The following is a 27,531-nucleotide window of genomic DNA, read 5'->3' as shown; positions in this document are numbered from 1 at the left end:
GTGTTCTGCTTGGAATGTTTCTAAATTTGTTACAGCCGACATAAACTCTCGCCTCTCTAGGAACAGAAGGTAATGCTGTGTGTTTTGCTGATCTCATTTATCATTTTAAGCCTCTATTTAGTTGACCTTTTGCTGCTGGCATTTGTTACACTTCCCAGATAATAAAACTGGGCCTGTCTGACTTTCCGTGACCACTGGGAAAAGGGTCCTCTCTGCTCCCCTCCTCTCCACAAGTTCCCACAGACCCTCTGCTGATAGTTCCTCAGCACTCATGTGAATTCTCCCTGCAAGTCTGGACCTGAGCACACAACTTTTGTTTCTATTTTGGACATGCTGCTCTTCTGAGTTAGAATTAAGATTGCATCCAGCTGCTCCAGACTATTTAAATATTTCTGAAAGCATGTTTGTCCTGGAACAGCCCTGCTGAAAGGAACAGAGGAGTGGGACATGCCAAGTGTCTCCTTGGCAGCTCTGAACAAATCCTGCCTGATAACATGTTTCTGTTTGTTGTTCAACAGTGGAGTAAGTTTGTTGAAATCTTAATGATTATAATTAGTCTTCAAAAGTTAACATTGTGTCAGCATACAGAAAAGACTTTGAATGTTGCTTTGGAGTCAAATTTCAGACTTGGTGTCACTAGCTCCTGTGTGGGTGGTACATCTGCCAGGGCAGTGGCATCTGTAAGCTCATCTTCAGCAGATGTTCCCATCTAAGACCAGTAGTAGCTCTAGTATAGGGCATCTTGTCCATCCTTTTCGTGCAGGACATGCAGAGGCCAGGCCCTCAGGTGCTGAGGGAACAGTACTGACCCCTTTCCAGCCAGGCTTTTCTTTCTTAAAAATCCCATGTGGGTAGCTTCATTTGATGAACAGCTCCTTGGAATGCAGTGACTCAACTGATAAGAGTCCATTTACTTCATCAGATACCAAATTAATCTCTGCCTCATTAGAGTTTATTTTTGATATTGTGATTTAAAAAACTGCATACCGTTTGAGGGTTTAGTTTTTGGGCATTAGGTCTTTCTGGTTTATTGTTGTTGCAACACTCATAGGACCTGTTGAAGTCTGGAGGTATCATTTGACCTGGAAAATGCCTCTGAGTTACAGAGTAGGGCACAGCCCAGAGGCCAGTAAACACCATGCTTTAACTTCTCAGCATTACTTGTCTTATGCCAGGCAGGGAAATGGATTGATGCAGCACTCAGCTGGCTTGTTTCCAGACTTCATTCATGTTCACCACGAACAAGGTCTGCTCCTGCCTCCCTCAGCACTGGTGTCATATTCCCACAGCAGAGTATGGCACTGAGGTGAATTTTAGGAAAAGCAACTTTAGTATTTTTCTGTATTATTTGTGTGCAGGTGCAGTTTTCCTGCTGCTCTCTCCTCCTTTCTTTGGTTGCTTGTTTCTGCTGCTGGAGCCTGATCGTTCTTGAAGGATCCAGTCATAATTCAGTAGCTGTGTAGAAATCCCTGTGGATGTTTCTGTAGGTTTTAACTGGTTTTTGCCAGTGAGTCTTCTGTGGGTGTGTCAGTGCTGCAAGACTGGGATATCCAGCCTCAGGCGAGTGAAGAACTTTCTTTGTCCTTCAGGGAGAGCTGGTTTAGTTCAGATGTGCTGCTGCTGGAATCATTTTTTGTCTTCTTCAGCAATGCAGCTATGTTTTGAATTTAAGTCCTCAGCTAAAGTAAAAGTGAAGTATTTTGGAAAACTAAATCAAAATAAATCAAATGTTTCTGATATGTGTTAGAAAAGATGTTTACAGCTTTATTTATTGAGATAAAGGGTGGATGAATAATGTCTTTACAGATGGAAAATATTCTCACTGATGGAGGTCTGCAGAGAAAATTATCCAATCCTTTGTCTTTTTTGGGTTTTTTTTTTTTTTTTTTTTTTTTTTTTTTTTTTGGTTTGGTTTGGTTTGGTTTGGTTTTTTTGTGAGTATGTGAGTATTACCATGTATCTCAAGCTTTGGTTTAGATACAAGTTGCAGAAAAGTAACATCAGTGTTATGTAGCTGAAATAAAGCAGGATGCAGGGAAGTAGCTTTGTGCATGGCAAATGTAGAAAATGTCTGGGCACTGAGAGCAAGGAAGGAAACTCCTGATGCTGGCTGAGAACTGCCTGTGAAGAAATCAGAGGATTTTTTACGTCTTACCTCTTTCAGGCTTTCTTACACACACACAAAAAAAAAAAAAAAAAAAAAAAAAAAAAAAAAAAAAAGGATTTGGAATGCTGCTGCTTAGGTACTTTACAAATACCCAAGTGTAAAATAATTGCAAATCTGAATGTGCATATGTGTTTTTATGGTACACAGACTAATTGCAGTATCTCTAAAATGATACACACATAGTACATCCTGTGATATTTTATTTCTTGTATATTGCCTCATTCTTCTGTTATGACACTGGCATTAGTTTCATGTCTTTCATAGCAGAAGGGCCCTGCTATTCTCCAAGACTTTTTTTTCCTTATCCAAGTTAATGGTTTAATTCTTTTTAGCAGTGGAACTGTCATCCTTGTAATTCTCTCAAGGGATGTTAGTGATGAACTCATCTTGGCATACAAGCCATGGCTGTTCTCTGGCATTTTGGTATTTTGACTGGCAGGAAGCTGGGTATAGACAGTTTGTTGTATAGGTTATAGGTACAAAATATTTGTCTTACTAATAGGTGGTGTCTCTGAAGTTGTAAAAAGTTATTTAAGACACAGTGTACAGTCAGGTGGTTAAAGGGAGTGTCAGGAACTTATAGGAGAGTTTAGAATTAAAGTTGTCATGTGTAATTTTGAATTTAGCACTACCTAGTTTATGAATATTTAATCATCTCCTCTAATATTTCTTTGTCATTTTCCTTTTCTTTTTTTTATTCCTTACTATTGAAATGTTTCCAGATTAAAAAGAAAGATTTCTGTTTTAGGAGAAATAAATGTTGACAGGAAGAATATAAGCACTGTTAACTGATCAAAGTATTTCAGGTAACTGCAGCAGATTTGCATTGATATAGTTTTGGGATTAAGATGCAAAGAGAAAGAGACAGTGTATCATCCTCTTTAGATGTAATTTATAGTAAAAATATATTAATTTTCATATTATGCAACAGACATAAACCAGCCAGGAAGCATTTTGCCGGTATGGAGAGGGAAGGGTTGAAAGCAGAAGAATGGCAAGGAGGATGGTAGATTCCATCAAGTGACCTTGCAGCTGGGAATGCCAAGGCCTGGAAAATAACAGTGTGGGAAACCATCTATTATGCCTACTGCTGTTTATCCTTTGTCTGTTTGAGAAGTAGAATTTCTGTGTAGAGATAGCACAGATGTTTACAGTAACTCAGAGGCCCTCTCCCAGACATGCTTGAGCTCCCTGTCTTGGGAGAGAGACCACAAAAAGCAGAGAGTAAAATCACAGCATGGTGCTAACCACATGTGCATGGCCCTTTGATAAATGAGTGCAGGCAGCAGCCCTGATGTCCTGCCTGGCACTGGGCTGAGCTTGACGGTGCCTTCGCCTTCATTCAGGGTGTCTGCAGCCCAACGTGGTTTTGGGATCCTCTAGCCAGTGAGGTAGCAAAACAAATTTACTCTTTGCATTTCAGCTGTGGTTTTTTTGGTTGTCCTCAGTCAGCTGTGTGTGTTGATTCACACAACCACATAAAAAGAGGGTCATTTGACTAGAAATTCCGGAAGAAAAAACCCTCTAGTTCTCAGTAGTTGCTGTTAGTTTAATGGCATGCTCGAAAGTAAAGTTTTGTAAATCAAACTCCTCTAGTTTGAATGTGAGTCTAAGGTGAGTAATTCAAGCAAGTTGGAATCAGTGATGGTGAATTACACTTTGGTATTGCAGTGTGTCTAATATGTATTTTCAACAGATAGGAAGCACATAACTATGTAATTTATAATTAATGTTTCTTCCTTGAATCTGAGGGATTGTCTAGGAAAAGAAATTTTGTGTTTATGGAATGAGGATTGTCTTCATTGTAAGGGGCAGAAGATGTCTTCAGGAAGAGATGAGAGGCATTCAGCTAAGCCAGATGGAGGAAGAGAGGTAGAGCAAACGTATGCACATTCTGGGAGAACTGCAGTCAGTCTCTGCTGGCTGAGTTTTTAGTGAACACATACTTTTATTCTTGCATTCCTGAAGGGAGGTTGAGAAGGCTGTGAATGGAGTGGGAAGGTGTAAAGAACTTGAAAATTTGAACTATAAGGGCAGAAATATACAGTCTGCAGAAGTGGTACATTAGTTTTGTGGACCAAACTTGTCAAAATTAGTCAAACAACAAGTAGATAAAGCTGGAGGAGAGTCAGTGTTTAAAAGCTGGGATTTATTTTTCTGTTGGCTGCTTTCTGATGCCTTATAGCTATTTCTAGATTATTTGTGCTTGGCATATTAAATGTGCCATGTTGTTTGGATACAACCCTTAGTCATTCCTGCTTCACCTTGTTCCTTGACTCCGTGCTTGGAGCTGTGCCCAGAGACCATTCAGAAGCTAAAATCCAGCCTGTGCCTGTTTGCTAGGCAGCACTTTATTGGAAGTGCCTGCAAAATTGCCTCCTGGCTTTGACTTGTGTTCGAGAGTGGAGTCTCACCTTCAGAGTATTAGAGATTTTCAAGGCTGGGATATTTGCAAGGTGGGTTCTTGCTGCTCCATTCCTGCTGACTCAGGGAGGTCTCCAAGAGGCATCCTGATGGCACTCTCTCTCCAGAGCCTGGCAGGTTCACCTTTTTCAGTGCTTCACAAAGTTCTCCCCACATCACACTACAGGTCTGGTCAGGATTTTTAGCTCCAGTACAATTGAGCTGAGTGGATTAGTTTATGACTGTGTAGGCAGTTGATTTTTAAGTGACTAATGTAATTCTTGTTCGTAGGAAGTCTTGGCATAACCACTTAGTTGATCCAAGAAACACAGAAGTGCAGATCTGCAGAGTACATATAAAGCTTTCAAAATGAAAAGAAGAATGCAAAGAAGCATTATCAAAAATATATCACCACGACATGTTCCACTTCATATTGCTAATCGCTGTCTTTGTACCAGAGTGGTGCAGTGCCTCGTATAAGGCGTGGATTGCTGCTTCTTCCATGGCTCAGATGAGTCTGTGGTTAATGAGGTCATGCCAGTGCTGGAGGTCTCTCCAGGGCAGATCTTGAAAGGGAGGTGCAAGCTCTGAAGTGTTTTAGAGGCATGTGAAAGTGCTATAAATTGACTACTTCAGAGCATGCCAGGTGATGTATCTTTTCAAAAAGCCACACTCGTAAAATTCCTGTTATAACGACTGAAATTTGTTAACATTAAAAAAAAAAGATTCCTCATAAAAACATGCCTTAAACATTCAGGATAGCATGGGAAGCCAAGTGCCCTGGAGGAAAATGATGTAAAGGTTTTCTTTGTCTCTAAATATAAAAAAACTTAGGATGGGCTCCTGAGAGCTGCCAAGATTGACAAGGAAAACTTATGGAAAAAGTCAGAAATGACTGATTGATCAGTTCAGCATTAACTGTCAGCAGGAGAATAGTACTGCAGTTTGCAGTACTTATCTTCATAGAATATATTCTGAAAAGTTTTTTACTTTTAGTCTGATTGAAAAAAAGCCAGCGTTTCTGCCTTAGCGTTGCACTTTTGACTCCCATGTGGAAGCCCACGTGGGTCTCTGGTTCATCACAGCCATGCAGTCAGGAGCAGCACTGCCTTGAGTGAATGAGGCTTCTTGCTTCCTTTTTTCCAAAGGCACAGGGGATGTAACATGTAGTAGAAGGGGCCAGTCATTTCCAAGTTTTGCTGCTTGGCAGCTGTGGCCATGCCAGCAGCAGAGGGCTGTTGTGCACCCTCTGAAAGGGCAGCTTCATGTCACCACAGTCTTCTTGGATAGTCTTCCACATGTGAACACAGCTACTAATTCTGTTTGCCACTTCTTTTAGCCATGGAGGTTTTGTAGTGAATACTAGTGTTTGCTTGAAAAAGCAGCTCAAGTTCAGATTGTGATTTAGGTGTCACTTGGTTTGGGACATTCCTTCTGTAGTGTCAGTTCTTATAAACTTGATATTTCTGTATTCTTTTGAGTATCATCTACTGAGAACCATATTTTGGGTACTAAAGTTAGTATTTTGGAGAAGGGTGGTAAGATGATGCTTGTAACAGATGACCTTCAGCCCTTAAGGAATACAGCATTGTAGGCTTATTACCTAAAATGCATGCCTCTAAATACATTTAAATCTGAGTTCTGATAAAGGTTACTCATTTTTATAGTATTTAAGTGACAGCATCCACAGGGTAGAATTTGCACAAAGTAAAAGTGAAGGTATTGCTTCCAGTCATAGTCACAACAGTCTTTCCAGAGCAGGTGACAGCCTGCAGTCTTAGTGTTTTGCCCAAGGTGAAAACTCTTTTTTGTCCAAAGAGGTTTAAATAAAGCAGTGCTGATGTTAACAGGATATTCCCACTGTACAGTTACCAAAAATCTGTATGTCACCCATTCCTCTTGGCTCTGGGCATAGGATACATTTCCTATGTGGCTCAGGGTCCTCTTCCCTTCCATAGCACAGTCAGAGCATGGTCAGACATTTGCTTTGCAGTCAGCTGCACATACAAAGATGCTACCAGCTACTTTCTATGGTGTTTCAAACCCCACTCTGCCAGCTGGAGGATTCATGTGAATGAGTCTATATTGGGGTCTATATCCCCACTTCGTACTAAATCCATCCTGGTGCTTGGTAAGTATCCCTGTAAAATAGGTTGTATCAAACTGACAGTCTCCTGTGTCAGCAGTACTGCAGGAACAGAAATACTCAAACATTCATCTTTTTCACTATATCCCCCAAGAGGAGACATTTGAAAATCATTTCCGTCCTTGTAAATTGTAGACTTGAACACTCAAATGATCTGCAGAGTATATCTCTGCATTTCTGCTAACATTTATTTGGAGTAAAATGTTGTGGACAAAACTTTGCATCTAAGTAAATATCTGACTTGGTCACTTTTCATTCCCCTATAAGATTTTATTTTATTTATTTTTATCCTCAGTAAATGCAGCACTTGAGTGGCCATATGCTTGACAAAACACAGATAATTTACAACTGTTGTTTGTATTCATTTTTGTAGTTCTGAAGTTATTTTAAAAACATAGTCTAAAGGACTTCTTCCAGAATTAAGATGTTTTCACATAAATCTGGAAATGCCCATAGGTCTGCTCAGATCTCCAGAAAAGTGCATTTAGTTCATTAGTTTCATGCTGAAGTGTTAACATTTTAGGTTGTTTTATTAGGAGAGAACAAAGAACTCCTGCCTTGTTGAAAATCTGTTACACAAAATAAGGATGAAGAGGTTCCAGAAGAGCTAATGCTAAGCATTGGAAACTGGATGAAGTTGTGCAGATTGGAAAGATTTCTGAGACATCTGGTAATTAGCTTCCAGCTCTTATGGAGTCCTGCTCTGTGAAAGCTGCTGCTGCTTGTGGTGAAGGGAGAACAGGAGAGAGATGAAGTATAACTCTGAAAAGCTGGATCTTTGTGTTCACAAATTATCGGTGGGCTATTGAAAACTCTATGAGTAGTACCCCACTGGAAAACTAACTCCAATCAAAAAAAATTTTTGCCAGTATTTTTGCCATTGCAGGATTGTCTTCTGTTGTGGCATTTGCTTAGCATGATGGGATAATGGGGAGAAGGAGCAAGCAGTCAAAGAGCTCTTTATGGCCTTCCCTGCACTGTTTTCATGGTTTCATTAAGGAAGATTTAAGCAAGAAAGAAAACTTGTCGTTTGAGTTAGTTTTTAGTAAGTTGTTTTAGAAAGTTGTCTCTTGGGAGCACTTATCTACACCTGATTATAGGGTAAGGGGTGTTTGTAGTGCTTTGGTTACTTGTCAAGAGACTTGGGAGACTGTTCTGTACCATACTCTGTCCCTTACCTGTGCAGTCACTTCTATCAAGTCATTGTCCTGTCATGTTTATTATTCTTTGTGTAAAACAGAATATTGATCATGTCTTAGATATCTGCAGTAAAAATGTTTAAGAACAAAATGATATATTTACTACTACTTTTGTTTTTACAAATATTTTACCATCTAAACATCAGCAATCAGTCCCAGCACACTCACTACTAGTAAAATTATTTATATTTTCTGCTCTGATTCTGTTAAGTGCAAAAAGCAGACAGCCTGTCTTAAGTTAATTTTTATGGCAGTGCATACTTAAAAATTAGGCATTTGCAGCAGAGAAAAAGGTTCATTGAGATTTGTTATCAGAAAGAAAATTATTTTTCCTAGATTGCAAATTTAAGCTAATATGTGGTTAATGATGTTCACTAAATTATACTGACTGAAAATAGGAAGGAAGTAGAGTTATGTATGAATATATAATATTAGGACATGTTGGAAGAGATTATACTGATTTGTATATAACCTGATGAATTTTGCTGCAGTAGACATTAAGCTTATTCTTTCCACTGATAAATCATGCTTATAGCCTCAAAATAAAAACCATACACAGTGTGAGCCTTTTCTTCTTAAGATCACAGTCATTCCATGTCTGTGTTGTCGCAGTATCTAATTCCTGAGTGTGGTGCAACTGGTGCAGCTACCTGAGCTGTTGGAAAGAAGGATTTAGCACCCAGTGTTGATGCTGTCCATATGTTTTTGATTTGCCCAAGGTCTGAGCTGCTGTATCCTGCTGCAGGCAGTAAACTGCCACTTTCCAACAGCTGCCTCAAATCTGGGCTGTGGGAGAAAATGACTTTCCTTGCCATGGAGTTCCAGCATATCTTATTCTAGTTGTACCACTGGTCCAGTTCTGTGGGGGTCGCAAATTCCACAACTTGTCCTGATCAGTGGCAGCTCCCTTAGAGGAGGGCTGGCTACAAAGCCTGGGGCTAACCCAGTCTCTGCTCCTTACACTGCAACTGTATCCACAGAGAACATTTGCTTTGAATACTGAATTATTATTGGTAGAAGAAGAAATAGTTGGGCTGGATTTGACTTTACAATAAAGAGTTTTTACTAGATGAGACTTGTTTCACTCAGATGTTTATTAAACTTTCTTTTCCCTGAAATTATGATTATTTTCACGTATTTTCACATTCTTTTTCTTTAGTGTAGAACACTTTTGTGGAGTAAAATTAGCTCATATCAGACATTGATTTCTGTGTATTTGTATGCATGATGCTTTCTCAATTCCTTTGAATTGCTCTGCTTTTGGAATTAAAGTTGGTATTCCCAGAGTGTTTTAATGCTTTTTATCCACAAATTACATTTATATATTCTCTGTACCAAGTGTTGCTTCAGGTGTCTCCAGTTCTGCATTACACAAAGCAGAATCCTATCCTCAACTGCTTCTGTTTTGATGCTTTCCAAGCACTCATGTTTAACTAGTGAAGTGGACATTGCTGGGCTAATGTTTCAGAACCCAAATGGAGCCTGCCCTGTCCTGGTACAGGGCAATTAATGCTCATAATGTTGGGTCACCCTGCAATTCACATACTACATGAGCATTGTGGAATGGTGTCAGAGAGAAGATTCTGAACCCTGGCTTTATCCCTGCTGTAGACAGAATGTAATTCCAGCATGTGTTAATCCAGTTTGGGTTGAGCTGCTGCAGCCCCCACTTTGCCCTCCACCCCACTGCAGCAGTTCTCGTGCAGGTGCTGGCATCTGAGCCAGTCTGCAGCCAGCTGCTGCTTCCAGGAGTCTTGGCAACAATCACAGTTACTTCTCAATCTGCTCAGCACCACAGAGCAATTAATATCAAATAATAAATCAGATATATAAAAATTGTCAGCAGTGATAAACTTGTCCCCTGCATGGGATGTGAAGCCTATTATGATTTTGCTCTAAGATGGAGTTCTGGTGCTCATTTCAGTGGAAAAAGAAAAAAAAAAAGTGAGTTCATTCAAGCAACCCTCAGTGTAGGAAATTTTGTTACCCAGTGTGGAGACATAACTAAAGACAAACCTTCTGAACATTGAACTGTTGTGCTGATCAAGGTTCTGATGTGGAACTTGATAGAGGCAAGAGGAAGAAAGTATTTAAAAGTCATAATAGAATTACATTTGGGAGAAAGCCTGTGCTAGAAGGTTAGGAAGACTGGACAAAGAACTGACTTACAGGCTGAAAATACAGACTTCTTTTGAATGAAAATATTCAGTGCTTGCTACAGGTTAACATTCAGGAAGTTAGTATGAAACAGCTCTAAGTACAGAACTGATATGCATGTATTAAAGGTCATTAAATTCCCAAGTAGGTGCTTCTCTATTCAGAGTGTTGATGTATAGTAATGGAGGCAAGGTTATCTGACTGATTGGTTTTGTCTTTACTTCTGTGTGGGCAAGCTGGAACTTATTTGCTGAAGTTGAAAGCTAATTTTTTGAGGAGGGGGAAAAGGCAACTTCTATCTCTATTGTTGTGAAGTGGTAGAGAAGCCCAATCCTGGGCGTCCTGGAGGCAAAGGAGGAGGTTCCACTGTGGGAGCACCAGGCATGTTGGGTGTTCATCTTCTTGACAGGTGGATGCATACACATTTCAGTGAAGGTGACTTCTCAGCAATTCTTTCTTGGTCCTTCATGAAGTACCTGAATAAATCATGTTCTATAAATTGCACTTTATCCTTTTACGATATTAGAATCAAATTTTTCCACAACATTAAAGCCGTTTACCAGTTTAATCACAGAGTGCCTTTAGGCAAGAATTGTGGGATGGCAGTGGTTCTCTAATTCACCAATGTGCTTTCTGTCCTAAAAAACACTGTTCATAGATGTTCCTTTCAATTTTTTGGATGAAAATACCTTCCTTAAAAACAAAACAATCTGCAAAGCAGTAGAAGATTGAAGAAAATGGGAACTGTGTACCTGCTAGATAAATTTCTTCAATAAAGTGATTTGGCCCTAGTTCAAATTGAGCTTTATATCAACATCAAGAAAATAGTGTTTTGACACTAGTACTACAGGTCTTTCAACACTGATGAAACGGAGCTGGTCTTCTATTTATGCTGAATTAGAGCTTTGTTATTATGAACACATGGTGGAGTAGCAGAAAATGTTTCCCTTTACTGACTGTCCTGCTCTGTGTTTTATTAGGTACTATGGATAATTTCTCCATTGTAGGCATATGAGAGGGACTTCTGTTCTTATTTCAAGTTAGTTCCTGATGAACATTTGGTTTATTTTAAATTTCTTCATGCTTATGAGTCCTGAGATTTCTGTGTTCAGAAACAATCACATTTGGTAAACTTTTTTGTGTATTGCCTGGGTACAGCTCCTCTGTTAAGAGCATAGACATAGATAATCTGATGTGTTTTGTTACATGGTTTAGGTCAAGTATTTTTAATTATTTAATTATTTTTATTTATTTTTATTTTAATTTAATTTTATTTTAATTTAATTTTATTTTAATTATTTAATTATTTTTATTAATTTAGCAGACTGTAAAGTAATTTAGTAAGACTGTAAAGACAGCAGACTGTTCTGGTATTTAGTTATTTTCAAAAAGAAAATTACAGGAATTCTGCCTTTATAATTGGCTAGGGTTGTTTTGGAAGATGGAAAGGACCTGTGCAGACTTCTAACAGCAGCAAGAAAGGTCCTAGGAACAAGCAGGAGTATAAGGAGGAAAGTAATCTAAAGCTATTGTAACAATGAACCAATTTAATGGGGCTTTAGGCAGTGGAAAAACTGTCAGCTTTCCAAAATACATTCCTTGGGTTTTCTACATATTACAGCTTTGATAGAACTAGCGAATTATTTGTTACTTAGCTTCCTTTGGTAAGAACAGTGTATATTCTTCTACTAATGACAAGTTTAGACTGGAGGTTCTACTGGTCTAAAACTCATCTTTCCCTTCAGGGTGAGTTAGAGCAGATCTGCACTGGCTTAGATCCTCTGATGGTACAATGTGACCCTGAACCTAGCACAGCCACACTAGTGGTTACATTTCTAATCCAGAGCAAGCGACTGAAGTTCATGCCCTGCTCTGGCTGCAGGAGGGCCAATGATGCCTGATTAAGCATAAAGCCAATAATCCATTGATGGTTTTTGAACGTGTATGGTTTGGCCAAGTTAGTTTAGGCTGGATCAGCACTTTGCTTGGAGTAGCCACACTGCTTTTGAGGACGTCTCAAGTTGCACTTGCTTTGCATTGAACCATGTCCTTGGGCACAAGTCCTGCACTGCTTTACAACCAGCTGAATTATCGGGGGATCCATGAAGTAAAAATAGGTTTGTTTTTTTTCTTCCCTTTTTATTTCAACACTGATGTCTAGATTTCATTCTTAAGGACATGGTAGACTTTAGGGAAATAGCAGAAGGAAAGGTTTGTACACTGAACTAGATCCTTGTATCCTCAATTCCACAGAGCCGCTGTGGATCTGCTAGAAGCAGTAAATAACCTTTTCCAGCAAGCAAATGTAGCAGGTAGTTCAGTGGCAGGTAAAATAAAAACAGTTGTAACTATATAAAGATCACAATAGACTGAAATGTTTTCTTTGTAAAAAAATTGCACATAACATTTAAACCTTAATAATAGTGAGCATCTTATCGAAACATGTTTTCTGCACCATTTTGATACTTTGCTGTAGACAGCCCTCATGTGTCCAACCTTAGAAAAATGCTGTAATCCTAAAATTAGTGCTATACTTGTAGCTCTTGCCAGTGAAAGAGCTTCCACACAGTGAAAGGATTCCACAGAATCCTTTCTGTGTCTATAGGTTGTAGTACTCAGATGCTGTAAGTAGGCACTGGTACTGATAATATGAATGCTGAGAAGATGCATTCCAGAGAGCCTTGTAAACAAGGCATTGAAAAATAAAGAAAATGGAAATTGTTATCCATGCTTGTCACAGGTCACAGAACTGAAAGCCACCCACAAACATGCCTTTTAATTAATGTTCATTCTCTTTCTTGTACTCTATAACCAAAACCACAAGAGTGCCTCCACACTTAGAAAAGAGAATTGAGAAAAAAAAGGATAATGGATAAATTTTCTTCAAAATGTTGAAGCAAGAAAATATTTGGAGCATTTTCTATTCCCATGCTTAGCATTAAAATGTAACTACTGGTAAGTTATTCGTGCTCTCTCCAGGCCTCACAGAGCAGCTCGGACAGCTTGCACCAGATAGAGATCCTTTGGTTGCTTGTGAGATTATTTTTTGTTCTTTAATTACCAGAAGCATGACAGTGTGTAATTGTAGCTAGATAAAAAGGTAGTGTGCTACATGATAGGGTTGTCTAGCTCTGTTTTCACTCAGTTTCTCACTGCATGGAGGGGTGAGAAGGATTTTCTCAAGTGCTGAGCTTAGCAGCTAGAGTTAGGAGCCAGGCTCCCCATGCTGTTGGTGAATAGTAGGTGTCACCAGAGGGAGATGGAAAACATTGGTGTTAGGGAGTATTTAGATGTTCTTTGTGCTGCAGTCACTCTTCTCTCTCTCCTGATTGTCTGGGTGGTCTGAGGGCCAAACATCAGCATCTACACTAGATATCCTGCATGGTAAATATTAATCTCCATCTGTGTGGTAAGTTGAAGTTACCTGATCCTGGGGCAGTTTTCTTTCACTGGAAATGAGTTCATCAAGCTCAGAAGCTGAAATGGTGAAGCAGGCAGACTACCTCTGGATGGGGTCTGTGTATTTGCCTGAACTGTATATGCTGATGGGATCTGTCACACCCCCTTTAGCATCTCATAGTGTCACACTGAACTAGATCATCCAAAGCTTTAGCTGAGACACCGGTGTCCAAAACACAGCCTTTTGTGCTGGTAACATCCTGAGTGCCTTTCTTCCAGCAGGATTTGTAAAAGTCAATTTCAAAGCTGTATTGAAGATTTTGCAGAACTATACTGTAGCATGATGAAGTGGATTTTCCAAGCACAAGGTTGTGGAAACATGCTTGAGGGCATTTTTCTTTCTTTGCTTAGTACCTTCAGTTGAAATAAGAAAAATCAAAAGAGATATCTTTTTCCTCTCTTAAAGCACTTTTTTCACTTACACTGCTGTAAAAATTACAGTGATGACAGAGTTGTGTCTGTGAGCTGTCTGTGAAGAGTTTTACTTTTACTGAATCTTATTTTGAAATAAATATTTGGGAAGGATGGAAGGAGGTCTTTCCTTATGTACTTCTCACCCTAGGTGCCCCATTTGGTTTGTTAGCTGCTGCCTTTGTAGTGATCAGTAGAGATCTTCTCCAGCCTTCACAGTTCTATGATTCTGCCTGCTTGTGTATCACACCTGAGGGTGGAGCCTTGGAGAGAAGAATGTGAGAAGATATTCCACCACTTAAACCTGTGCCGTGCAGGCACCCTCAGTGGTTTTCCTGAGGTGTAGATCAGTACCTTTAGTTTTATGATACCAATGACATTTCTCATAAGACTTCTAGAGTCTGACAGACTTCAATGTTGGAAGCATCCTAAAAACAAGCACAAGCACACCCACCCCCTAGTTGTATGCTATTGCAGACCCATATTCCATATCATGATAAAGCATAACACAGAGTTAACATCAAATCTAGCCAAATTACATTTTCCTTCATCCTTTTTCATCTCAATTAGCACAGTCTCAGTACTATGAACTTGCATTATGTTGCCAAATTTAGAGCCCTGTGTTTTAGAGAAGTCCTGTTTAGAACAGTGCATTTAGCAAGTGCAGAAAGCAAAATGCTACCAGTATCATGTAGATGTAGAATGTAGAAATTTCTTGTCCTAGTTTTTGTCCACATTTAGTTCCATGTAGGCAGCTTCAGTGCATTTTGATTTAATGAATTGTGACAAAAGCTGAACTTGGATTTCTGTAACCACTGCATCGGGAGTCTAACAGGTTTCTTGCTGGTGTGAATGCTGCTGTATTGACATGAATGCTCTTAACACTGTGCTGGAAAAACTGTTCTTCATCTTTGGAAAACTTTAGAGCCAGGATTCAGCAGAGTTAGGCTTGAAAGACCTGGTGTGAGCCCTTGGGCCCCTCAAGTTTAAGCTCATGTCTTTTCAAATTCACCATCTGAAATCACACTTGTAAGTTAAAAGTTCAGTGGACTAGCTTGGCTATGGCATGATTATAAATCCTCTGTCTTACCTGAATTGCATATATATCCCTCAGTGAAGTGGCATAATGAATATTTGCTTAGGAAGCAGATGCAGCCAGTTCACTCTAATTTATTTTTAAAAAGCAATTCACCTTTAATGGATGAAGTAAACCCCTCTAATTTTGCAAATAATATTTTATCATTTCAATTAAATTGCTTTGTTATTTTGTCCAAGATTTTTTTTTAGCCCAAATTGTAAAAAAAATAATCAAGTGGATTTTTTTATTGCAAATGAAGTTTTGGTGCCTTTATTGAATTTGTGATATTCTGAAGGTTATTTAGCAGGCTGTCCTCCCATTAGCAATGGGCTGCACTTGTATGCCCTGTAACCAAAACACTGAAGTTTTCATCAGACCTGTTGCTCCATCAAGATTTTGTGTTTTAAAGGACTGGATAGAGGAGCATTTTTTGTCTGGATGGAGTCCATGTGGGAAGTTGTAAGGAGCTGTGTCTGTCAGTGATGAATAGAGAAGGGGAAGAAAACCGTGTTCCTCACTGTAGAGCTGTACATGGGATGTTCTGTCCAGCGTGGCACACAGAGAGGAGGAGTCCTGGGCTGTCACTCGTTGCAGTTCCCAGGGTTTTAGGTGAGATGCTTGCAGCCTGTGCTTGCAGTAGCAAAGTCTCTTGAACACCAGGAGAGCTTCTGGGAATGAAGAGCTCAAGGATAGCTCCTAGAGAGCCTCCTGTGCCAGCCTCTTTAGTGCCCAGCAGGAGGACAGCGTTTCTACTGGCTGTATCAATACAAAATGTTAATATAAATATTCAATAGAAAATGTTTTCAATAGAAGGTTATGGACAGGGTAAAGCTTCCTTACTGCCAGCTTTCAGCCTGGGTATTTTGCTGTTCTCTGGGAATGGAGGAGCAGTTCCCTCCCTGTGTGTTTCTGCAGCCCTGAGTGGTGCTCTGCAGTGACAAGGCAGTGCCTCCAGCGGGGCTCCAGCAGCTCGGACCAGGAGCAAGGTGTGGCCTGAGGCTGGCAGGGCTGCACCTTGTGCTCTGCCTGCAGGCAGCCACCTGCGTGGGACCCCACTCTCCTGTCCTTGTGGAGATCACTGCAGGGCTGCTGCTGCTGGGAATGGGTTTGCTCTCTGCTGCTCAGTCACAGAGAAATGCACTTGTTTGCTTCCAGAAGAGATTACTTTGCCATATATACACAAGACAAAAGTGCAGTACGGCTGGTTGAGGATGATTCCTACTGGAAATACAAGGTTTTCAAAGCCAAGTGAGATGTCAGCTCTGGTCTGTAGTCTTGTGTCTCCTCAAACCAATAATGTAGCAATTGCAGGGATTTTTAGGCTGCTAGTGAAACAGGGGCATCTTTTACACCACTGGAAGTGAGACACTGCTTCAGCTGTTAAATAGAAGTTTAACAAATATCAATCAGATATAAAGATTTAACATTTTTAAATTTACTCCTTTTTCTAGTGCAGCTTTGTGTTTCTGTTGACATTGCAGTAATCTTTCTCCAGCAGTTAGGAAGGATTTCAAACATAGCATTTTCTTCTGTTACAAGGTTAAGGCCTTGCAACCCTTCTCATATTGTAGCCTGATCCTTTTCAGTATTTCTGGTGGTAACATGGAGGAGAAGAGCAAATAATAGCAGGCAGAGGGCCATGGCACTGGGCTTGTGGCTACCAGCTCATGGATGCCCATGCTCTGACTTGCTAAGTGATTACCAGATAGTTTGACCCTGAATAGTGCTGCAGTTAATCATGACTGATTCATTGGGCTGAAACATGTCACTGATTTGATGCATCCATTTCATTAATTTCATTGAATTGCATCCAGCTGTCAGAGGTGTATGAAAGAAAGGTAGCTGACATGCAGGGCAAAAGCACTAACCTCTGCACTAAACTATAAAACAGCCATTAGGACATCTAATGCTGAAATTGATTTGCTGCACAGAAATTTGGTTTTCAAGCACAGTACTAATTAGCTGTAAGCTTGATGAATGTCAAGAATTAATTCAAACATTTCAGTGGCCTGTGTGAGTTTTAAATATTGTCATTATTGCCCCAATATTTTCAGTTCTTACACTAATTGCTTTTTAGAGAGCATGAATAAAATTATCTTCTGGAGTGATTGAAGGTACAAATAATTCATGGTGTTACCAAAGATGGACTGTTTGCTTCTAGATTTTCCCTTTTTTTCTCTTAAATGTAACTAGTATTTTCCTTCCACTTTTATGCATGTATTGCAAATAGAAAGCAAGATTTTAGACCCAAATTTTATTTTTGACGGCACTTGTAGTTTTTAAGTTTCCTAGCTGTGCTCTGGAGGCCAGCATTCTCACATTATCTATTTTCATTTTGGCAACAGGAAAATAGCTACAGCTTCATAAAATATTTTTTTGTTTTTAATTAAATAGGGTGTCAGCCAAATTCCATGATTATTTTGTCCTGTTTATGAAAGAACTGCAACATTTGATACATGAAATGTCTACAAGATAGAAAAAAAGAAAGAATTCATAATCAAAATCAGCATTTTTTTTTTCAAATATGATCTTAATGTAAAAATAGCTATTTTTTTCGTGTGGGGATTGCAGATCCATAGTGCAGACTAAACATATTCCTTGTCTCTGATGAGTGTCTCCATGTTTCATGAGACAGTAAGGATGAATGTCCAACATGTCGTATTACAGACTGCAAACGTGTGTGACAAATCCATGGGGTGACATAACATAGGAAGAGCCTTAACATTTGTGGGGAGTTTCCTCTGTGTGTCCAGCAGTTCCAGAAACCACAAATTCCCAGGCTCCAGAGTGGTGCCGTGCCGTGTCACTCACTTCATGTGTGACAACCCTCAGGGCCTGTTCCTGGCAGAGGGAGAAGCTTCAGCATGTCTGGGAGGTGGAGGTGGTGCCTGGGGAACTGCCCATGTGGGGAGAACTGAAAGGATCTTTCACACTGCTCTGTTATTGAGTTACCTGCAAGGATGTGATCAAGCCACTGTGTCTGCATGAGCTCAGTGATGTTGCTCTCCATAGCAGTGAGTTCATTACATTTGGCTCTCAGCAGGGTGGGTTCAGGACCCTTTGTGGAAGAATAGGTTAATTTTATCCAAACTTGCTAAAGATTTGATTTTTTTGGTGGTTGTTTCTTTGGGGGGAGGTGGGGAGGGAGGGGTTTATTGTTTGATTAAGGTTTTTTATGAGGAGGATAGATGGTTACTGTGTGATAATAGCTCAGAAGTTGAGAAAATGCCTGTTCATTATCCACTCTTTCAAACTTTTAATAATTAATTATGCAGTGACCCTGCCCCTAGTGAGAAATGCATTCTTAAAATAAAATATTTTTGTCTCGTCTCAGTGCTGATTGCCCAAAGGCATAATACAAATATATCCTGAAGAAACAATTGTTTGGAATGACTGCTGCAAGAAGCTCAATTCCATGTTACTTCATTCTCTCTCCCTTCCCTAGTTTTGCTGCCCAAGGGTATAACATTTCACTCTAGCTTATGAAACAAGTAGCAATAAATGTGTATCAATATACTTGAAAGCCACATTTTTAATGAAGGTATGATCTGTTAAATGCTTGGAGAAAACAAATGTGGTCAAGATGTAAAATTCCTTTTGTGTGTGAATATGATGGCTTTGAAAGGCTGATGTAGAAAGGGTGATGAAAGGGTGATGTAGAACCTCAGGTCAACAACATACTCAAGAAAATAGATCTGGGGATACGTTTTGGAGAGTGAAAAACCAGTAGTTCATGGTCATTCTGTTTCATTGCTTTTCTCCAAAGGAACAGAAGAGTACCCAGCTTTTGTGCCAGTTTAAAACACCGAGCCACTGAAATCAGCTGGAAATTGGACAGGTGTTAAAAATAGTCCAATGGTTTATATTAAATAAAGTGAATGCTGGAGGAAATCCATAAAATGCCTTTCTCAAAGTTACATCTGACTCTTTCTTTCCCTCTCCTCTTTTTTCTTTACACAGTGCCGGTCCTAAAGGAGATAACATTTATGAATGGAGATCTACCATACTTGGACCTCCAGGTTCTGTATATGAAGGAGGCGTTTTCTTCTTGGATATCACATTTTCATCTGACTATCCATTCAAGCCACCAAAGGTAAGGGTAAGGTTTTTGTTGTGCTTATCATTTTTTTCATGTGAGAAGAGTGCAGCTTGCAGCCAAGTGAGTGCTCATCACTTTCTGAATATCAAATTTGTTTATGGTCTCTTGAAAACTACAAGGTCCAAAATCTTGGCTTGTAGTCTCAGGAAAATCCTCTCTAATTTACTTCTTGATTATCACAGTCAGTACTGATTTCCAAACTTCACCAAGTGATAAATGAGATGATAATTCTGATCAAGAGGTAAGATTCAAGAAATTTTAGTTCTAGTGGAAGACAACACAAGACGTTAGTGTGTTTCCTTCTTCTCATTCTAGCTACTAAAACAGCTATATTATATTACATTCTATATTAAATATTATCATGTAATTTTTAACAAAAGAACAAAAAGCTAAAATACTTTCATATAGAAAACTGCAGTGTTATATTGTTATAGGCTTAAAATTGGGTAGCGTGATGAATTTTCATTATTTTAAAATGTCTATTTACTACTGCTAAAATCAGGATCTTGTTTGATAATGTTCTTGAAAAATATCTATTTTTATTACATTTAACTAATCTTAAATTGAAATGTCAATTCCTTGCTCAGAAATAGTATGGATACCTAATAAATTGTCATTTACTAATAGATATGAAAGAATTGAAAGGTTATTCCCTTTTCCCCTTACTGCTAAATTAAACTCTTGACCAAGTCACCAGAAGAGACACTTCAAAACTCTCACAACTAAATAATTTTACCACACCACATTCTATGACTTGCAGCTTTGGGGGCAGTAACTTTATTACTATGTCTAATACCTTTTTCATTCCCAGAATGATTATAGCATAAAGAATATATACTCTGTATTTCACACTTCTCTTCAACCCACAGCATTTAATATGTTATGAATTAAGAATGTTATACTGAAGCAAAGGAGTTTTAGACAAATTCCTCATTCAAATATTGTAGATTTTTTAGAGCATTTTTTTTTGAATTTTCAGGATACATTGTGGATTCCACTTTCCCCTCATCAGTATGAAAAGGAAAAATTTCCATATTTTCTTGTGCTTTGTGTAGTTGAAGCAGTTACATATTTCTCACTTCTTATTTGTGCAGAATGTTCACATATTCTACCAATATTAGTCTGAAATAATTTAAAAAGAAGAATGGATTTAGTTAGTGTAATAGCATTGTTTTGGCTCTATATTATATTCTGCCTAATGAAGGGTAAGGAAAAAGATTTCATTGTTAATTTAACAAGACTAATTTTCATGGTCTGTATTTAAGGCTTTTGAAATGAAGAAAAAGATCAACTAATACTGCACATGCAGACAAATTCTGTGCACTTCTTCACCTTCAGAAACCACAGTAAAGTTACATTTGTGATTAGAATGTTCCTGACATGGTATACCCATTAAGTAGCTTTCAAATTATAAAGTAGGTCCAAATTTTTGTGGGTACCATACAGGGAGCCTGTGTAAAAGCAGTTTGTGCCCCTAATCTTATCATGGTAGGTTTCTTAAAGGCAGCCCTGGCTATAGAAAATAGCCACTCTTCTGTTAAACAACTGAAGTTTGGAAGCCAAGCAGAGAGGAGCTGCCTGTGCAGAAGCTCTGCAGAGCTGGGAGTCCCACAGGCTGCTCAGAGCCGAGGGACACCATCCCTGGGCAGCACTGAGTGACTGTCTCTGTCTCTTACACTGTGATTCCAGGTTACTTTCCGCACCAGAATTTATCACTGCAACATCAACAGTCAGGGAGTCATCTGTCTGGATATCCTGAAAGACAACTGGAGCCCTGCTTTGACTATTTCAAAGGTTCTGCTGTCTATTTGTTCTCTTCTGACAGACTGCAACCCAGGTAAGGAGTTCATAGTTCACTGAGAGACTCTCGATTCTTTTGAGAGACTCTCATTCATTTAACTTAGTTGCCATGAAATGTAATTTGTATATTTGATTGCATGCAGATTAAATAAAATTTAATATTTTTTTAATTTGAGATGAAGCACTCCAGATTGGATATGGTTCCACTTTCAATGGTGTGTTTCACTCCTATGACACAACAGAAATTAAATATCACTAAGTCCTTTTATTTCCAAGATATGATGGAGAAAATAACTTGATGTCATTGAAAATCTGTATTGAAGGAGGTCCAGCAAATGAGTGTTCAATCTTGGAAAGGAGCAACATTCTCCTGTTATAAATCCTGCGTGCTGGAACAGGCTGCAGGAAGTCTCTTTAGACAGGAGTTGAAAGGTTTCATCGTGCAAATGTAAGGGAGGTGATGTTCAGAGAGAGCTCTCAATTTTTCAAAGAGAATTCCTTGATCCTGTGGGGAGGGGAGGAGCTCCACTGGAGGCAGTACAGAACCTCAGCAACAACTGTGTGACCAGTCATTAGGCAATGGATGCTAATTGCCTGTGGTCAGGGCAGGAACTGAGCAGTAGTGCTAAGGGAGCATTCATGTACAGATGGTGGTCACAGTTAGAGATGCATCAGCCTCTCAGGTGCAAAGGCTTGGTGACTCCCAGAGCAGCTCCCCTCGGTGTGTTCTGCAGCCCTAAGCCCTAACTCACACTGGCCTGTGCACCTCCCTGACAGGGCTCACTGAATGTCTCCTGGCCCCAAAGCAGTGAAAGCAGAGCACCTGCCTGAGGCAAGATTCATTCATATGCAGATAACCACAATAGATTATCCTCTTTTCTTTTTCTCTTTGTTGTGCTTTGTTCATGTGTGCTTACTTGGAAATGTCTTACATGATAAGAGCTCCACTATATTTCTGTCCTAAACTACATTTTGGAATGGATGCTGTGTTTTCAAATGTGTTTTTGCTTGGGGATTTTTGTTACTCATAGGATGAATTGTGATGCATTTTCTCCTGCCTTTTGCAGCTGACCCTCTGGTTGGAAGCATAGCCACTCAATACCTGACCAACAGAGCAGAACATGACAGGATAGCCAGACAGTGGACCAAGAGATATGCAACATAAATGACAAACTACTTGTGCAGTGTGAAGGTGCAGAAGGCAACTTTGCAGTGTGCAACAAATCTTTATAGCCTTTACAATACGGACTTCTGTGTATATGTTATACTGATTCTACTCTGCTTTTATCCTTTGGAAGACTGGGATACTGCCCCCCAAAAAGGTAAATGCTATCAAGAGTAGAAGTTTGTAGCTGTAGATTAGTTATGTTTAAAATGCCTACTTGCAAGTCTTGCTTCTTTGGGATATCAAAATGTATTTTGTGATGTACTAAGGATACTGTTCCTGAAGTCAACCAAATATTATAGTGCATTTTAGCCTAATTCATTATCTGTATGAAGTTATTAAAGGTAGCTGTAGATTACTAGGAATTATGTCATTTGTATTAAACCCAGATCTATTTCCAATATGTGGTACATGCTGTTGTGAAAACTGTTTTAACTTTTACCTTTGTCAGTTTGTAATGAAAGGATTTCCTTTTTCCCTTTGTAGCTCAGAGAGCACCCAGTGTATCATCTCAAACACAATAAACATGTTCCCCAAGGAGTAGTTTCTTTGTTTTCCTATTTTAAATTAATATTTTGATAAATTTAATTATAGTAACAAGGCAAGGCCAATGTATCACAGATCCCTGTGGATAATTTTTAAATTAATATACATAAGCAAAGGCTTGCTATTAAATGTTTAATGCACACCTGTGGATTGTTTTAATTTTCCCTGTTTTGTTTTAACAGAACAAGTGAAATTCCTAAAATTGTCTGAAATTTAATACATTTCAGCTCCTTCTCAAGTTGAAATGATCACATTTCATATTCTTACTCCAGAAGTTATTGTAGCTGGTTGCTTCAGGGCCAGTCCTGCTCTCAGAACAGGCTGCCTCAGTCTTGCTACAAAGGTTTTTTGCAGGAGGAGGGCCAAGTTAGAGATAATCTGGTGCTTTTGTTTCTGAGTAAAGCAAGTTGGACTTGCTGACCTAGAGAACTGAGTTATCCACTGAAAAAGGTCTTCCAAAGCATGATTGAACACTGTATCATCTACCCAGAAAAGAGGAAAGTACAATAAATTTAATCAGATTTATATGACATAAGAACAATTGTGAGGGAATAACCTTTCTTAGTAAAAATGAAATCTGTAAAAGTGTTTTAGACTACCTTTTCCCCCCTTCACTTTCTGCCTTGGAAATTTTGTAACATCTGTAAGTACAAAAATACAGCTTTATAGTACATACAGTTTAAAAGGTAGAGTCACTAATAGTTTTATAATTTAAGCTTTTATAATTTGCCGGTTACAATATTGATTATTAAAAATAAAAATACTTGATTCTTTGAAATGATCTTTTAAGTTACACCTAATTTTAAATTTTACAGTCTCCCTTACTACTTGGTGTTTTAGAGATAATGTAGCACTTCCATCAATAAGATGCTCTGCTCATTTAATATATGAAAACTGAATGTTAAGTTTAAATATTAAAGCAATACAAAAAATGCTAAAGATTTAGTAACCATTACTATACAGGTCCCTGGTTTTTATATCACATAGCCTTTGGCCATGAATTGTCCACCCTACTTTAAATATTTCTACAGATGCCTGAAGGTGGCTTGAAGAACTGTGTATCCCGAATATCTCAACCTAGAAGCCAGTCTCTCTTGGTAGCTACAAGATAGCTTTAGAGTTCAGGTTAAAAAGTGCAAAAGGGAATGAGAAACAGGATCTGGCAGGTGAATATGCCTAAGTCAGGTAACAGACTCATGCCAGGAGATGAAGTGCTGGAGATCACTGCTGAAGGTGACCAAAATTTCTTGTCATGTCATTGGATGTGTGAGAAATAGCACAGATTGGCACAGAGACAAGGGGCTGTCACACCCGGGCTGCACGTCTAAAGTCTGCTCCCTGCTGACCATTAGTGCACTCGTGGGCACTCCAGTGACCTGCCAGTGGAGAGCAAGCTGTGGAGCTCATGCATTAACTGTGTTGCCTACAGAATCTACAGATATTTATATCATAAAATATTATGGTATAAAGATACAGGTTTTAATTCTAATTTTAATGTATTTTGGGTTTGTATTGTACCTATGACTTCAGATACCTAGGTGTACAAATGGGATGCCTTGTTAGTGTTGCCCCATCTTGCCTTCCTTGCAATTGGATCCTTTACACTGAATTCCCATCCTCCTTTTTTTTTTTTTTGTTGGTTTGTCATGATTCTGTTCTTTTTTAATGTAGATTTTTTTTGTGTGTAAATTTTATATTTACTGAAGTAAAGGTTGTTTTTTGTGTAAACATTTAAACTTTAAAAGAAAAAGAAAAGAAGCTAATTTTGTTTCTCAAGTTCTCTCTGCTAAACCATGCAGTAGAAAGAAATTTGTATTGTTAAATAAATCAATTAGTTGTTAAATGAGAATGTGTGTCTGTTTTCATCGGGAGGGAAGAAACCCTTGCTGGAAATCTATCCAAAGCACTGGTTCCAAAGAGCATCTGGTGTTTCAAACTGTGTCCAACTGGCTGTGCTGGGGTGAATACTGTATGCTACCAAAGAATGGCATTGATTCTCTTCTACAGTTTTAAGAAGATAGAACAGAAAATTATCACCAGTCACTGGGCTCTGTATTTGGGAAAAAGTGAACTGAAATGAAATTTTTGTATAAAGCTGAAGATACTGCACATGCAGTATCACATACTTTGGATGGGCTTTTCTTTTTCTGTTGTCTGGGATTTGAATGGGGAATGCATGCAGCTGGCTGGGAAACTGCCCAAACTGGGCTCTGTGATGATCTGGCATAAAGAGATCTGGTGTGGAAAACAGCAGTCCCAGCCTGTGACACTGCTGAGGAATAGATGGGCAAACACCTCTTCAGCTGAGCTGGTGGTTACATTCAGAGCAAGTGGAAGGGATGGGTAAATGGAAGTATTTTGAAAATAACGATACTGCATACAATGCAGAGGCTAATAAATACCAGCCTTGTTGTTTGTGTAACATGTTCTTGGTGTCTCAGTGATCTGTGGTGTGCCTTATGTAGAGACAGTCTCACTGATCAATGGTGAGTAGTGATTGTACCAAGTCTATAGCCAGGAAGGGAAGACAGTCATAGAAAGCAAGACTGCAGGGCAGCCCAAGCCATGGGCCAGGCTTGCACAGCCTTGTAAGGAAAGCAGCTGTACCAGGTCTGGGTCATGCTCTGCTCCCTCCCCACCTCTTGGGGGAAAAGGAAACTCTTCCAGGCTTTGTGGTACACCAGTTCCTGCTCTGTACTGACTTATTTTTGGCCATGGGGTGTTGCAGAAAGTGAAACCAAGGTTCTTCCTTTCTTCACTTTCATGTGTATGAACCAGATTTGTGGCCTCTCAGAGGTGTTCTCACCTGCCTGCACCATGACAGCAGAGCTGCAGGGCTGGGTGCAGTTCCGAGCCACAGGGCAGCCCTGGCTGCCTGGCTTCCCCAGGGCCCTGGATCCCCTGGGTCCCCACAGTGCTGGAGGGAAAAAAGCTGCAGACCACAGCAGCTTCTACATAGAGATCCTGGCCTTCTGCCCCTGGGCTTTTGTCTGATGGGCTGAAGCAGCAAAGAAAGGACTCCTGATTCCAGGCTGAAGAGTGAATTTCACCTTGCCTGCATTTTCTTCAGCAAAAATCATGAATGGATACTTATGTGAAAGAAGGAAGGCTTGTGTGGGAATCCTGGACTAAAGCAGTTGCAAAGGACAGTGACAGTAGTGTGACTAGAGTGCAATTTGACTCAGCCAAAAACCAGCATTTTACTTTGGCAGCTTGTGCTATAGCCAGGAAAACAGTTGCATTTGAGAACTTGGCCCTGCTTTATGTACAGTGTCCCTTCAACTTCTCCTTGGTGGCACCTCTTGCATTTGTGTTGCACAGTAACTTCCAAGGCTGAATCCCCACTCCCTTTCCTTCACTAACCACTCCTGACTGAAAGTGGCTGCAGAGGTTCCAGGACAACAGGAGGGATTATGTAACAGAGCACTGGTTCCAAAGGGAGAAGCAGGACAACAGCTCTGCTGCCTGACCTTGCTGATGTTAGTGAGAGCTGAACACATCCAAGTGTTCAGCTTAGATGAGAAAGCAGATCATGTACTTGGAAAATAGTGACTGGAACATTTGCAGCACACCAGGGCTTTTGCTTTTTTAATCCTTAAAAAGGGAAGCCTGCTTCAGCTCATCTGTCCCATCTCTGCATGCATGGAGGGCAGCTGGAGGGCATCTATGACTTCCTCTGTTGCTGGGTAGAATAGATGGCATCCAACATACTAGCAACTATTTGGGGATCTTTAAAAATAAAAACTGCCAGGAATAGATAGAAAAGGCACAGTATGAAATGCATATATATCTCTTCCCTTCATGGGGACCACCATCCAGGATGATCTAAGATGTGGAGGGACCACATGCATGAATATAAATGCATAGAGTCATCTCATTGCTGCTGCTATTTCTTCTCCACAGCTGAGGCATGGATAGCCCTATCTATTTATATAATGTTTCCAAGTATTGGGAAGGATTTTGTAACTTTGTGGTCCAAGTTAAATATTATTTAGCTCATTTAACCATCCTAAATTGCTACCATAACACCCTTTTACAGTTAATGCTACGGGTATGTATTGGCTGTGTGAGAAAAGCACTTTGTTAGGTAATTATTTCATGCAACCTGGTATGTGAGCACTTCATTTTATGTCTTCCAGTTTAATACTGTGAAAAATAATGAATAATTGCATCTATTCTCCTGCAGCCCATCAATGACTTTATGTGTCATCATTATTATCAGCTCCCAGTAACCTCTTTTTTTCCAGGCTGGAAAGTCTTCATTTATTCAATCTCTGCTTATATGGAAAATGCTCTGATTATCCTGGTCACCCTTGTCTGTACATTTTGTAATTCTGCTTTAGCTAATTTAAAGGTGTGACAGCTCCACACTGTATGCAAAATATGAGCTCAAAGTTCATCTGGAATAATGTTTTCCGGTTTGATCTGTTTGCCTACTAGTTCAGAATGCTTTGATTCTTTGACCTTTATTGCTTAGCTAATGCCTTCATTAAACTGTTCAGAGAGTCTGGGATGTCTTTTCTGAGAAATAGCTAATTTAACCTTTTATGTAGGTCTATCAAATGTCTTTCCCAATATCTACTGCTTTGTATTTATCAGCACCAAATTAATATGTGATCTTATCTCCCACTTCTCAGAAACATGAAATCCTTCATGACTCTTGGCAGTAAATTTCAGTTTAGTCTGCCTTGAATATTGACTCTGTGTGTGTGCTGCGTGCACCAGGGGTGGGAAGCAACAGCAAAAGTAATAGCGAAGTGCAGTGGACAGGTCTGACTGCCAAGAAGTGATGGGTCCCCGAGGACAAATTATCATCTGGCTTCTGAATGGCACAAATGAAAGCAGCTGCCAACCGTTCTCATCAGTCTGGGCTTTGTCTCCCTCTACAGAACAAATGTCAG

General features: G+C 39.5%; 1 protein-coding gene across 4 annotated transcripts in view; it reads left to right on the top strand.

Moving 5' to 3' along the window:
• UBE2E3 (ubiquitin conjugating enzyme E2 E3) overlaps window positions 1-24,473 on the top strand; it is a 55,588-nt gene extending 31,115 nt beyond the window's left edge. For 3 of the 4 annotated variants that reach the window (XR_013774801.1, XM_079310283.1, XM_079310284.1), the window contains 3 exons: window positions 18,981-19,113; window positions 20,809-20,956; window positions 21,987-24,473. Coding sequence is in view for 2 of the 4 variants with exons in the window: in XM_079310283.1 (XP_079166409.1) it covers window positions 18,981-19,113; window positions 20,809-20,956; window positions 21,987-22,084 (379 nt within the window). In the remaining 2 variants the exon portion in view is untranslated. Of the gene's footprint in view, window positions 1-18,980; window positions 19,114-20,808; window positions 20,957-21,986 lie in introns of those variants that run through there. The other variant, XR_013774802.1, reaches the window with a different exon arrangement.
• The last annotated feature ends 3,058 nt before the right edge of the window (window positions 24,474-27,531 follow it).

The sequence above is a fragment of the Erithacus rubecula genome, assembly GCF_903797595.1.
Source record: "Erithacus rubecula genome assembly, chromosome: 8".
In the NCBI taxonomy this organism is placed as follows: domain Eukaryota; kingdom Metazoa; phylum Chordata; class Aves; order Passeriformes; family Muscicapidae; genus Erithacus; species Erithacus rubecula.
Note: the sequence above shows the minus strand (reverse complement) of the source record. Positions and strands in the feature narration are given on the sequence as shown.